The sequence below is a fragment of the Dromiciops gliroides genome, chromosome 2 (genome assembly GCF_019393635.1).
Source record: "Dromiciops gliroides isolate mDroGli1 chromosome 2, mDroGli1.pri, whole genome shotgun sequence".
Lineage (NCBI taxonomy): Eukaryota > Metazoa > Chordata > Mammalia > Microbiotheria > Microbiotheriidae > Dromiciops > Dromiciops gliroides.
In genome coordinates, this window is record NC_057862.1 from 396,066,367 (window position 1) to 396,081,177 (window position 14,811).

General features: G+C 45.6%; 1 protein-coding gene across 3 annotated transcripts in view; it reads left to right on the forward strand.

Moving 5' to 3' along the window:
• Positions 1-14,811, forward strand: part of CDH22 (cadherin 22) — a 108,339-nt gene that overhangs the window by 51,763 nt on the left and 41,765 nt on the right. For all 3 annotated transcript variants that reach the window (XM_043988807.1, XM_043988808.1, XM_043988809.1), the window contains exons 4-5: positions 10,244-10,411; positions 13,776-13,963. In XM_043988807.1, coding sequence (XP_043844742.1) covers positions 10,244-10,411; positions 13,776-13,963 — 356 coding nt within the window. The remainder of the gene's footprint in view (positions 1-10,243; positions 10,412-13,775; positions 13,964-14,811) is intronic.

Sequence of the window (14,811 nt, forward strand, 5' to 3'; positions counted from 1 at the left end):
TCAAGAGACAGAGAAGAAGCAGTCAGAGAGGTGGTGGGGGGGAGAGAATATTAAAAGGGAAGAGAAGTTTTCAAGGTGTTGATCAGGGTGACCAACAAAGTGTGGCAGAGAGGAGGAAGATAAGAACTGAGCAATAGCCATGGGATTTGGCCAGTAGGGCATCACTGGCCCTTTGGTTTAATGGGAAAGAATGCTTGAGTTAAATGGATTAAATCCTGACTCTTGTGTAACCAATCGTGTAGCCTTGGGCAAGTCACTTCCTCCCCGGGCTCCAGTTTTGTTTTGTTTTTTCATCTGTAAAATGAGATTAGACTAGATCAGAGGGGCAGCTAGGTGGCGCAGTGGATAGAGGACCAGCCCTGGAGTCAGGAGGACCTGAGTTCAAATCTGGCCTCAGACACTGGATACTTACTAGCTGTGTGACCCTGGGCAAGTCACTTAACCCCAATTGCCTCACCAAAAAAGAAAAGAAAAGAAAAGAGACTAGATCAGAGATTCTCTTTTTTAAAATTTTATTTTGAGACCCCTTTCCACTCTTCTTTTTTTTTCCCCTTTCTACTCTTAAAAAAATATTGAGAACTCCCCAAAGAGATTTCGTTTATGTGGGTTACATCTAACCCGTGCTTAGACAGGTGCTTAATAAATGTTTGTTGATTGATTTATCATTATTTATCATATTAGGACATCTTAGTATTATTATGAAAATTAATAGTTTTGACCTTAAGGATCCCTTGAGAAGTGTCTTGGAGTACTCTGGACTTTAGGGGTCCAATCAGTGAGTCGATCAGTCAATAAACATTGATTAAGCACCTACAGTAGGCCAGGTACTGCTGAGTGCTAGGGTTCAAAGAAGACAAAACATAGTTTCTGCCCTCAAGAAACTTAGAGTCTAAGGGAGAAAGAAAACAGGTAACAAGAAGATGAAAAGGAGGATCGTGCTGAAGTCCAGAGGGGTGCTCCTGTTTAGGAAACGGCTGGCCTGGACTCCCTCTTTTATTGGAGGATCTGGGACTACACTTGGAGGACCTCTGGACCAGATGATCTTCAACATCCCTTCCATCTCTAAACCTATGGTCCTAGATTAATTAATAATAATTACTGGAATTTATATGGCACCTTAAAATTTGCAAAGAGATTTAGCTACGGGGCAGAGGTGGCACAGTAGATAGAGCACTGCCCTGAATTCAGGAGGACCTGAGTTCAAATTCGGCCTCAGACACTTGACACTTACTAGCTGTGTGATCCTGGGCAAGTCACTTAACCCTCATTGCACCACCAAAAACAAACAAACAAAAACAACAAAACGAAACAAAAAGATTTAGCTACATTCTCATTTGAGCCTCCCAAGAACTCTGTAAGGTAGGTACTACAGATGTTGTTATCCTCATTTTAAAAATGAGTAAACCGAGGCTGAGAGGTAGTCACGTAGCTAGTGTCAGAGGCAGGCTTTGAATCCAGGTCATAGATTCATAGCATCAGAGATTTGGAGCTAAAGAGGATCTTAGAAGTCGTTGAGTCCAACTGCCTACTTTTACAGATGAGGGAACTGAGGCATAGAAAAGCTAACTGATCTGCCGTGGAATGCTTTAAGGGCAGGATTTGACTTCAGGTGTTCCTAATTTCCAGTCCAATTCTCTGTCTATGAAACCATGCTGGGGCAGCTAGGTGGTACAGTGGATAGAGCACTAGCCCTGGAGTCAGGCGTACCTGAGTTCAAATCTAGCCTCTAGCTATGTGACCCTGGGCTAGTCACTTAACCCCAATTGTCTCACTTAAAAAAAAAAAAAAAAAGGAAACCGTGCTGCCTGCACAGTTGAGATGGGAGCCCAGTTACTGGGAGTTAAGGAGATATCGGGTGATGAGGAAGTAGATGTGGTTGTGTGTTCAAAAGTTTCTCTGTTCCCATCAATATCCTGGGCTGTGCTAATGCTAACTTCCATTTCTGTAGTGCTTTATACTTTACACAACATTCCTGTGAGGTAAGTAGTTATCCCTCATTATCCATATTGGGAAACTGAGTCCCAGCACTAGTACAATAAACTGCCTCCCTCCTCTATTTTCCAGGTTATGATATACCCTGAGAGCCCATTTTCCTGTGGAAAAGAAGATAAGAAATCAAAGGATTTACATTTGGAAGGGATGCTAGGGATTCCCCCTATCCAACCCTTTCACTTTAGATGAGGAAACTGAGACCTGGAGGGAAATTATGCATGAGTTTAGAGGAAGGAGCAGAGACAACCCCTCGCTTTCTGAGGATCTCGGGGACCCTTAGCCTTCTGTAGAGGGAGGGCCTGACCAAAGGAGGGTCCAATCGCTTCTTACTTACGCTGTTTCCAATCCATTCTCCCCTCATTGTTTCTCTTCCCCCCTCTATCCCCTCTTCTGGGCTCTCATCTCCCTACAGTAACAGGGTTGATGCCAGACCTGGCACAGAAGAGTGTTTCATTCCATAAGCTGGGAATATTAAACTGATAACATTCTCTGGGCTATATTTAGCAGATGCTCGGTGGTACAGTCTGTTCTCACTGTGCAGTTAGCAGGGAGCATAGCCGGAACGGGGCCCTGAGAGGAAGGTGAGACAGAGACAGACACAGAGAGAGACACAGAAACAGAGAGACAGAGACAGAGAGAGACACAGAGAGAAAGAGAGACACAGAGAGAGAGAGACAGAGAGAGAGAGAGAAAGAGAGAGGAGAGAAGGGGGGAAGGGAGGGAGGAAAAAAACCTTGTAAGAGAAGAAATTAACTTGTGTGTTTTAAAGGCCAAATCTCCCAACGTGGCCCCCATCATCTGGAACAGGAATGGCATTTGTGCGACTAATGAGGCATCTCACGCTGTGCCCCTTCGTGGCCCCTGCAGCAACAGCTGGAGGGGGAACAGCTGGATGCTTGGCCCTGGAAGTGTGAAGGATGGGTTAGAATAGGGCCAGAGGGAGGGGGGTGGAGTAGCCATGTCACAATTATTAGAGAGCTCTAATCCCTCCCAATTCACCACCTCCCCAGCCCACCCCTTAAAACAAATCTTGCCACCCCCTCCAAGGGGTAGAAAGAGCCTAGCAAGAAATCTTCGGCTTTGTCCTGAGAAAACCCACAGATTTTCCAGAAAACCAGAGATATCAAGTATCAGTTGTCAGAAGTTCTTAGAATTAGAGGACGTCAGAACTAGAAAGGACCTTGGAACATAGAATGACAGAACCGGAAGGAACCTTAGAATATAGGACAGAATTTCAGAGCTGAAAAAAATCTTAGAAAATAGAATGGATGGAAAAAAGAATGAAAACAAAACAAAACAAAACAAAAAAAGGAAGCAGCTAGGTGGTGCAGTGGATAAAGCACTAGCCCTGGATTCAGGAGAACCTGAGTTAATGTGTGACCCTGGGCAAGTCACTTAACCCTCACTGCCCCACAAACAAACAAACAAAAAACAAACAAAATAGAATCTCAGAGCTGGAATGAGTCTCAGAACATAGAACACAGGATGTCAGAACAGGAAGGGGCCCTAGAACATAGAATACAGAATGTTAGAGGTGGAAGGGGCCTTAGATCATAGTATGTCAGCGTTGAAAGAAGCCTTGAAACATAAAACACGGAATATCAGAACTGGAACAGGTCTGAGAACATAGAGCATTGACTGATGGAACTGGAAGGAATCTCAGAGACCTTTGAGGCTAGAGGAGGGAATTTTCCCCACCAAGTGGAAGTGACCCAAGGTTACACATAGAGTTAGTGGCTGAACAGAGACCAGAGGCTGTCTGCCATAGGGTATCAGTGTCCTAGACTGTGATCTGCCACATCTGCACCCCCTCTCCTAAAAAAAGCTGACTCTAAGGATGGAAACAGGTGAAAATAGAGGGGATGACAATGGATATGGTGTTGGGCTTGGAGTTAGGAAAACCCGGCTTCAAATCCTGACTTGGGCACTTCCCAGCTGTGTGGTCCTGGGCAAATGGCTTAACCTCTGTGCCTCAAAATCCCCATCTGTAAAATGTAGGGGTTGGTCTCGATGACCTCCAAGGACCATTTCAACTCTAAATCTAAGCCTTTTTCACCAGCCGGAGGAAGACAAGAGCTCCTGGACTGACTTTATCATTTCCATAACTAGATTGAATTTGAGGTTGGAATCAGGGTCCCTTGACATTTAGTCTTTTCTTGGGATTCAGCTCTTCACATGGGCCTGTGATGGGACCCTAGGACCCACCCACCTACAGTGATTTAGGCATGAGTGGGAATTAGATCAGAGTCTCCTTCCAGGACTTGGCTATCTGAGACAGCTTTTCCCACTTCTTGTAGTTTGAGGGTGAATTATTTCCAGGAAATTCCAGCTACAGTTGGAGTGGGCTGGGAAAAAGGAGGCTGGCTGCCTGCTCCCCATAGCTCTTAGTCATTAGAAAGAGCCCTGCATTTAGAGTTGGAAGATTCCTAGCTTTGTTTGAATCCCAACTCCCAACAAACTTAGTATGTGTTTGGTTCTTTGAAAGTCCCATTCTCTCTCTGGGCCTTAGTTTCCCTATATGTAAACTGGGAGTGTTAGATGAGACAAACTCTTACATTCCTTTCTAGCTTCAGATCATACGATTACTCCTACAATGCTAATTTCCATAAGATGGTTACAGAAATGGAGAAAGCTCCAGTAACCCAATCTTTAGTCACTACTGAGTGGTGGTGATGGGGTTGGTGATGGTGGGCGGGGGGGGGGGGAGGAACAGAGGGAGACAAAGCCAAGTGAGAAGGAGGGGAGAGATTCTGGTATTTATATATTCCTCTTCTCAACATCTATATGGTGTCCAGAGATGTTCAATGGCTCCCAAAAGATAGCTAGATAAATGGGGGCAGCTAGGTGGCCCAGTGGATAAAGCACCAGCCCTGGGATTCAAGAGGACCTGAGTTAAAATTTGACCTCAGTCAGAAGGACCTGAGTTCAAATCCAGCATCTGACACTTGATACTAGCTGTGTGACCCTGGGCAAGTCACTTAACCCTCATTGCCCTACAAAAAAAAGATAGATAGATATTGATAGATAGATGATAGATAGATGATAGATAGATTAGATAGATAGATAGATAGATAGATAGATAGATAGATAGATAGATAGATTAAGCATTTACTCTGTGCTAGGCACTGTGCTGGGATACAAATAGAAGCAAGCAAGGCAGCCAGTCCTTGCTCTCAAGGAACTTCCATTCTAATGGAGGAAAACAATGCACAAGAGAGAAAAGATCCTCCATGGATACTGTTCTCCTAGGCTTCCCTCCCAGCCCACTTCCTCTCTCGATTTCTCCATCATTCCATCCTTCCTTGGATTCCTCTCTCCCTCTTCTCTTGCTTGGAATGATTGCTGGATTTGGGGTAAAAGGATCTGGATTCAGATTCCAGCTGTTAACTAGCTACTTGTATGACGTTGGCCAAGATTTATTTTGTTTTTTTTAATCTCTCTAGATCTCAGTTTCCTCCTTTGTAAAATGGAAAATGCTGGACTAGATAACTCTGAGATTCCTTCTGATGGGAAGATCTTTGATTCTTCTCCTTTAGCTCTCTCTGGTTCCTGCTCCATCTTTCAGCACCTCCCCCCACCCTTCTGCTCCTATTCCCTTTCTTTTCCTCTCTCCCTCCCCCCACCTTGTTCTTGTTTGTTTCCCTTCTTCCATCTCCCTTCTTATTAAGAGCGATGTTTCTGGAGGGCTGGAGGGATTCTAGTCCAAGAATTAAAACAAATTGGTCCAAGAACAAACTGTTAGTTTGGTACTAAAAACCGTGTGGGCCTCTCTGGACCTTTGTTCCTTCTCCCTAAAATGAAAGTTAGACCCTGTACTTCTAAGATCCCTTACAGCTCTTAAACTGTTAGACTCAATCCAAGAAAAGAATATAATGAAAAACAGGAGGGATGGAGAAAGATGGGGGGGAGAGAGAGGGGCTTAATTAGAGATGAAAGATGGGAAAGGGATGAAAGAAAAGAGAAAGGGGAGAGGTGTGGAGGGGATCAGCTGTGGTGTGATACTTAAAGGACTTGGAAGCAGGAAACCTGGGTTCAGATTCTGGGCCTGCTACTTATTATTATCTGTTTGACCTTAGTAGTCATTTAACTGCTCTCAGTCTCAGGCAACTGTAATGATTGGAATGACACCACCTGCTGGAGACTTACTGTAGAAGAGTTCTGCTCATGAAGCGAAGGTCTTTGAGGGCAAGACCAGGAGTCTTTTCTTTGGCGTCAGGAAGTGACGCGGGCTAGTGGGAGGAGGAAGGAAGAGACTGGCACTCGGTCTCGGGCTCTTTCCTGGGGACGCTGGCGGAGAACGGAGCTAGAAAAGTGCTCTCCCTTTAATAGATAGGAATCTAGGCCTTTCTTCTCTCTTTACCAAATTCTTATTCTCCTTAATAAATGCTTAAAAGTCTAACTCTTGCTAAAGCTTATAACCACTCATTGGATATTTTAGACAGTTTAGCTAGAATTTTAGCCCTTAACACTCCACATCTGTAAAATGGGGGCAATACAATTTACACTCTATCAGACAGAGTTATTACAAGGAAAGCACTTTGCAAACTGCAGGCTATCATGAGAGTCATAAATTAGGAGGGAGAGAAAAAGGGGTTCAAGTGACATTCCTAAAGTCACACAGACAAATCCTCAGCTTGTGATCCTATGACAGAAAATCTGATGCTTTGTCCACTAAATCACTCTGCAAATCTAAGATGTGAGAAAAGATTCAGCTTGGATTTTCCATCCCTTGCCTTTTCTCGCACTTCTGCTCTTTGTTTGGGCCCTAGAGCTTGGGCAAGGGTTTAAGGAGGGGCATGCTGGGTAAATGAGGATTCACTTGTCTAATTAAGGCCTAGAGGAGTGTGTGCTGGGACTGGCTCATGGACCCATTAGCCAGGTGACTGACTTCCCTGTGGAAGCCTAGCCACTCCATTACAGCTAGAAGGAGGAGAGAAGGAGGGCCAGAGGGGCTCAGAGGGGGACAATAGAATTGGCTACCTCCTAAATAGTTCTCTAATTCAAGGCTCCAGTGGGCTGGTCCCCCCCTCAACTCTATTTTATTGGTATTTTTTATTTTTACAACAGCATCATTTCAGAATAAATCCTTTCTCCTTCCCTTACCTAAAGAGCCAACCCTTGTAATCAAAAAAGAAAAAAAAGTGGGGGGAAAACAGTTCAGTGAAACTAACCAGTGTATCAACTGAGTCTAAAAGCATATAGATAGAATGCCCCATACCTGTACTGCCCCGCCTCTATAAGGAAGGAGGGGAGGTGCATTTTCTTGTCTCTTCTCCAAGGCCAGGCTTGGCCATTATAATTATATAGCATTCACTTCCCACTATTTCTTGTTCTTGTTCTTTCAATTTACATTATTGTGGTCATTTTGTATACTGTTTTCCCAGTGCTTACTTCCTTCTGCCTCAGTTCATATAAGTCTTCCTGTGCTTAGATGAATCTTCCATATTCATTATTTCTTATAGGGCAGTCATATTTCATTGTGTTTGTATACTAGTTTGTTACCCATTCACCAATGCAGAGGCTGCAGTGATATATATGTGTGTGTGTGTGTATGTATATGTGTGTGATGTATATATATATATGTGTATACAAACATGTATGTATATATACACATACATACATATACGTGTTGTTTAGTCATTTCCTACTCTTTGTGAACTTGCGTTTTCTCATCAAAGACACTGTAATGGTTTGCCATTTCCTTCTCCAGTTTTCACATGAGGAAACTGAGGCAAACAGGGTTAAGTGACTTGCCCAGGGTCACACAGCTAGTAAGTGTCTAAGGCTGGACTTTAACTCAGAAAGACTTATCTTCCTGATTCCAGCTGCCACTTAGCTGTATATGTGTGCATGTGTGTCTGTATATATGTATATGTGCATGTATATATGTATGTGTGTATGTATATACATGTATATATATATTAATATGGAAAATATATCTATATATCAACATGGTTCCCCCTCTCCCTATTACAATTGACTACTACCCCCCATCCCAAGACCAGTGGGACAGGACTGGTTCCTAATGACTCAAGAAGACCCTCCTGTGTCCTTCCCTCTCCCCCCTCTTTCTCTCTCTCTTGCTTTCCTTCCATCTTTTTTCTCTTCTCTTCTCTCAGGAGGAAGGGGCAGCAGTGGCCTCAACCATTGAACACCATCCCCTGGGATTAACTGCCTTTGGGGAGCCCATCCCACGTTGCCCCACAGCAGTCTCCCCACTCTGAGCAGATGCCCCATCCCCCATGGCCAAATGAAGAGCTTGGCACCAAACTGGACTGGGGACCAGGAGATGTGGGGGCTGGTCCTAGCTCTGTGTGACTTTAGACAAGTTACTTCTCTCTGCCTCAGTTTTGTCATCTATAAAATCAGGGGCTTATTCTCTAAGAGTCCTTCTAGCTCTAACTGTCTAAGTGTTCTCTGCCTCCAGAAGTCTAGATAGCACTCAGCTCTGTACCAGCCAATAGGTCAGTCAGAGAGATAGGGACTGGCCCTGTGATTTCACTGATATGGGGAATGCCCAGGTGAGAAAATTTCCTCTATGAATACAGGGTAGCACCTTCTCTCCAATTTATTATCTTAGAAAATTGCCTAGAAGTCAGGGTCACACAGCTATTGAATCATATTATTGGAACCCTAAAGATCTAATCCAATTCCCCTGTTTAATAGATGAAGAAACTGAGGCCCAAGGTCACACAGATAATGAGTCGTGGAGATGGATTCAAACCCAGGGTCAGTCAGTATAGTCACTTTTTGAGAATCTACTAAGGTGCCTACTAAGTGTTCAGCCTTGTGCTAAACCCTGGCAAGGATGCAAAGGGTATAAAACCTAGCTGCAGGGTCATAGATTTAGAGCTGGGAAGGACCTTAGAGATCAAACTTCCCACCCCTTCACTTTACAGATGAGGAAGCAGAGAGGTCAATTGACTTAAGAGCTTACCCAGCTAAGTGGCATTTGGATCCAGGTTTTCTTGACTTTCAAGTCTAGCATCCCATTCAGTATGACACACTGTCTCTCAATAAATTAGTCCTTGCCCTGAAAGGAGCTCACAGATGAAGAGACAAAGTAACATGTTATGGGAGATAAAGTGGAAGAAATGGTATGGAGCAGTAACAGATTACGAGCCCCTACGTCTGTGTACTTGCTCCCATTCTTTACTCCTGAACTGGCCCCTCCCTATCCCTGTCAGAGACAACCCTGTGAGAGAAGTTTTGGTGGCACAGGGAGCCCCCTCCCCCACTGTGGTTATTCCTTCCCAACAAACCCTTCCTGCCCAAGGGGTCAGGATCTCCAGGCCACGCTCAGACCCTCCTCTTCCTCCAAGCTGCCACCTCCCAGCAGGCTGAGGCTACAGCACCATAAATGGAGGAGAATATGGGGGTCGTTTGGGGGAGATTTAGAGCCTGGAAGAGCCCAAGGGCCAGCTTGTGGAGCCAGGAGTCTGGGTTTTATTGGAGAAATAAAAAGGCAGCTGGTGCGTGACTCCACCTGGCGCTCGCAGCTTAGAGGGGTCAGAGCTGAGCCAGGAAAGAAACGATGGCGGGAGGGGGAACCCAGCTCCAGGCACTGCCCATCGCCAGCTGGTGCTCAGCAGGTTGGGAGAGTGCTGAGTTGATCATCCTCTGGGGGTGTGAAGGGGTCCCTTGGTCTGGCCTCAGCCCAGTTCTCTCTCAATTGTCCACTTGGTAGACTGTCTCTTTAACAAGGGAGTTGGACTGAGCTGGGGCTTCTGATATCCATCTAGAGGTGGGAATGATTTGAGAGGGGAGGGGGAACCTAGGACTGTTCACAGAGATGGAGTATGTATGGGTGTGTGTTTGTTTATCCGTGTGTTTGTGCTACATGCACATGTTATATGCACACTGTGCGTCATTCCTTTCCATCTTTAATGTTCTGTGAATGTATATGTGAACTATGGGGCTACATATGAATTACGTGTGGGTATGTGTCAGTGAGTTGTGTAAGCTGATTGTGTGTGAAATTGAGTTGAGAATGTGGTTGTATATTACTGGCTATGAGTTGTGTGTGCACATTATATGGAGATTGTGTGTGTGTATGTGGTGTGAATAAAATGGCATTTTATTCAGGATTATTTGATGAATTTATATCTGTCCTCTATGACTGCGAATGACTGAGAGGGTCTGAGCTCTCTGGTCTACACCTCACTAAGGCAGCTTCCAAAGGAAGCCTGGAGGCCCAGCAGCCTCTACCTCCCAACTGACACTGAACTAGGATACCTTTGCTCCTTCCCAGGTGTGATCCGGACAGCAGTGGCTGATTTGGACCGGGAGAAACAGGAGCGCTATGAGGTTGTGATCCGGGCTACGGACATGGCTGGTCAGCTAGGAGGCTTGTCGGGCTCCACTACAGTTACCATCGTCATTACTGATGTCAATGACAACCCGCCTCGCTTCCCACAAAGTAAGGACCCTTGCTTGGCTGCCCACCCATTCGCAGCCATTTCAAACCTCCTCTGCTCTCAATTCAGTTCAATTTAACAAGCTATTTCAATTCAATTCAATTCAATAACTACTATTACACCAAAAGCACTATTCTAAACACTGAGGATACAAAGATTTTTTAAAAAATGAAAGTCTGGACCCTCAATGAACTTAGATTTGTCCTACTATCTGTCTCTTCACCCCATCTCCCATGGTGCTATCTTTCTTCCTCTCCAGTACTTAAAGAATAAGACGCCAGCACACCATCTATCTGCCTGTCTTGGGGCCCTTTGTCCTATCCACAATTGCCACTGCCACCCTACCCTGGCATTGTCCAGGAAGGGATCCAGATGGTTAGATTTGATGAGGGGCATCGAGGCATAGAGGGGGCTGGGAGGGAAGAGACTTGATCACTCTTGCTGAGGCCAACTAAGCCAGGTCTTGCCATCTGCCTGACTTGGCACGGACCAGTGTTGTCACCAGATATTTGCTAGAGGAAGAGTCAGCTAAGGCCTCCAGCCCTGTGCTCACTCCTCCACTTCTTGCCCAAGAAATCTGCCCTTTCCTCCCCAGACCTGTTGTATGACTACATTCTTCTCCTTTATGAGCCTCAGTTTTATCATCTGTAAAAAGGGAGTAATACTATTTCCCACACATAATTACAGGGGAGGAAATTCACAGTGTGAGGAAAGCACTTTATAAACCTTCAAGTGCTATCAAAACATGAGTTATCATTGACGTTGTGCAACAGGGACACCAAGGAGATACATATTGTAGCACTTAAGACTTTAAAAGCTCTCACCCATGATTGCACAAGGCTCATAGCACCCAAAAGACAAGCAGACAGGAAGGAAGTTATTTGATTCTGTTTGCTTATAAGGAAAGAGGTCCAAAGAGTAGAAGTGACTTGCCCAAAACCACATTTTGAATTAGGGGTAGAAAGTCAGGAATGGAACTCAGATCTCCTGACTCCAAGCTCAGGTTTCTTGTCTCTTCCCTAGGTTGCTACTTTGTCTTGAATTCTAGGCCATTTGGACTCAACTCTGGCTGGGGCCTGGAGATCTGGACACCTAGAGGCAGATTTTCTTCCAAGCTGTTTGCAGAATCGCCCCACTTCTAGAGCCCCAGCTAATGAGTGTTCCTCAGCAGTCTGAGAAGGGTCCACAGGCTTGCTTCCTAATCTTCCCCCCCCCCCCCCCGCATTTTGCAGATAAGGAAACTGAAGCCCAGAGAAGTGAATGATTTGTCCAAGCTCACACAGTCCTTCACTCCTCTTCCCTGCCTACCTTCTCCCCTATAGCTTTACTCTGTCTGCCCAGCTGAGCCCCCTCTATCCTTTACTCCAGCCCTTGCTGCTGCTGCTACCGCCTGAAAGCCGGGGAAGCAGCCGGGGAAGCAGCCAGGCGCTGGCAGAGATTAAATGCCGGTGGGAATGTGAGCTGATTCCTATCGGGCGAGTCATTATGAGAGGTCTGGAGTTCTCACATTAGGACTCCGCCACAGGGGACTGACCCCCGAGAGATAACAGAAGCCTATCCGCATGGAGCCAGCCATAATCTCTGCCTTGCACTCCTGTTGCGGAGCAGGCCTGCTACAGGCTGCTGGGGAGGGATCCAGCCTTTGAGAAGGAAGGAGGAGGGATATGCAGCTGGCCAGCCCCACTGGCATAAGGGGCAAAGGAAAGACTGGTCCAGAACCCATGCCTACCAACCCTTACTCATAAGGCAGGATCTTAGATTGTCAAAGCTAAAAGGGACCTTAAAACAATGTACTTTAGGACAAAGAGTAGAAGGGTCCATAGAGACTGTTTAGTCCAGCCCCACCATTTTACAGGTGGGACAACTGAGGCCCACAGAGGTTGTGACTTTTCCAATGTCATGGAAGGAATCAGTGGCAGAACTGGAAATCTAACCCAGGTCTCCCTACTCCCAGCCAGAATCAATAGAAGAACTGTAGGAAGGGCATTCATCCATCCCTCCCTCCATCCATCCATCCATGCATCCATCCATCCATCCATGTATCCATCCATCCATCCATCCATCCATGCATCCATTCATCCATCCATCCTTTGTTTGCATCCAACCTGGTCCTAGGCTTAAAGCAGGCATGGATGTCAAATCTGACTCACAAGTACGGTACCAGCCTCACCTTGATGCTTATGATAGTTTTACTTTTAAAAATGTTTGTTAACATCTTCTGTGTTCATCATAACCTTTGAATGTAGGTAGGGTACATCCCTATTAGGGTATCCCTATTAGAACACAGATGAGCAAACTGAAAATGGGATTAAAACCCTGATTTCTAGCCCATCATACCGCAACAAGCTCGGGGTGCTCTGTGGTGGTTGAATCACAAGACTACATACCTGTGGAGCCCAATGCAGCTTCATGCCAATATGGGCCAGTGGCAAGAGCACCATATTTGGAGTCAGAGAAGCTGGATCCAAATCTCTTCTCTGCTTTTTATTAACTGTGCGCTGTTGGACAAGTCACTTCTTCTTTCTGGGTCTCTAGGAAATGAAGGAGATTGGACTAAGTAATTTCTCAGGCCCTTCCCAGCTCTTCATCCTCTGATCCCTATAAATAACCTAGTATGAATAGCTCCAATTCAGACCTCCCCTGTCAGGGAATTTTTAATTTTATTTTATTTCTTCTTTTTATTTAAACATTTTTTAATCATAAAAGTATTTTATTATTTTCCAATTACATGTAAAGATAGTTTTCAACTTTTTTTTTGGTGGGGCAATAAGGGTTAAGTGACTTGCCCAGGGTCACACAGCTAGTGTCAAGTGTTTGAGGCTAGATTTGAACTCAAGTCCTCCTGAATCCAGGGCTGGTGCTTTATCCACTGCGCCATCTAGCTGCCCCCAACATTTGTTTTCATAAGATTTTTAGTTCCAAATTTTTCTCCCTCCCTTCCTTTCTTCCCCCCTCCCCAAGACAGAAAGCAATCTGATCAGGGAATGTTTTAGTCTGAGGACTTGGTTTCCCCTATTTAATTCAATTGAATAATTTTAGGTGCCTCCTCTTAGCTGGGTTTGGTATAAAGATAAGTCACAGTCCTTTCCCTCAAGGAATTTACACTATAGTACATTCCTTCTCCCCCTTCCTGCCCCTATATTCTCCCACCATCCCAGCTCCTATGGAAATCCCATTCCCCAATCCATTCCCTACCCCATTACTATAGAACTTTACCCTCCCCATTCCTTCTTCCAAAGGAGCAGAGGGCACAAGGCCTGTGGCTTCTTTGGAAAAGGCTGGATGGTGGCAAGGCAAGGTCCTTAAAAGCCTGAACATGGGAGCCATGAGCTCCCCAGCTTACGGGCTCTGTGGGACCCCTTCCAGAGATGTACCAGTTCAGCATCGTGGAGACAGCACCCATTGGCACTGCCATTGGGCGAGTGAAGGCTGAGGACTCGGATGTGGGAGAAAACACTGACATGACATACCAGCTCAAGGACGAGGGCGGCGGGGACATGTTCAAGGTCACAACAGACAGCAACACCCAGGAGGCCATCATCACTGTGCAGAAGGTGGAGACCCTGGTGGGGCGGGATGGGGAGGAATCTACAGAAAGGAGTCTGGGGTGGGGTTGTTGGAGGGAGTCTATAGGAGAGAGAAAGCAGCATGGTATAAAGCATTCAGAGGCCCTGGGTTTGGGTCCTAGCTCTATAGTAACTTAGTAAGCTGTGTGACCTTGGGCAAGTCATTTTTTACTATTCTGAGCCTGTTTCCTCTGTAGAATGACAAAAGAGGCTGGGTTAGGCGATCCCTAAGACCCTTCGAGCTCTGACATTCTGTGTTTTATATCCTAGAACTCTAAGTTCCAAGGCCCCTCTCATTTATAACATTCTGTGTTTTGGGTCCTAACATTCTATGTTCTACAGTCCTTTCCAAATACAGAATCAAAGTCAAAAAATATGTGAGGTGATTCTAAAATGGCAGAGTAAAGGGATATATCTTTGCCTACCCTGGAAGGGAACCAAACAACCCTTTTCTCCCTTCATGATAAGCAGAACATCCATTCTTCCTGGCCAGCCCACCCCCCAGATAGCCACTGAAAGGGTCTCACACCCACTCTGGAGGCACCCTCAGATGCTCTGTCATGTCAGCATGGTAGTGAAGTGAGCCCCTGCCTGATTGATGACCCCCACTCTGGGTCCATCACTCAGTGGCTTTCCTGCATCCTGATTTCCCTGGAGCACTGGCTCATAGGAGTGGGGGTATAGTATAATGGGCTTCCCCAGAATGGGTAAGGGGAGGGGGGAAGCTTGGCCTTGACTTCAGGAATGACTGTCCCCTCTAAAGTCAGCAGGGCCAACAGTACCTATTTATAGGCAAAGCAGGCAGCCCCCTGTAGCATGCTATTGGAGGGCCTTTG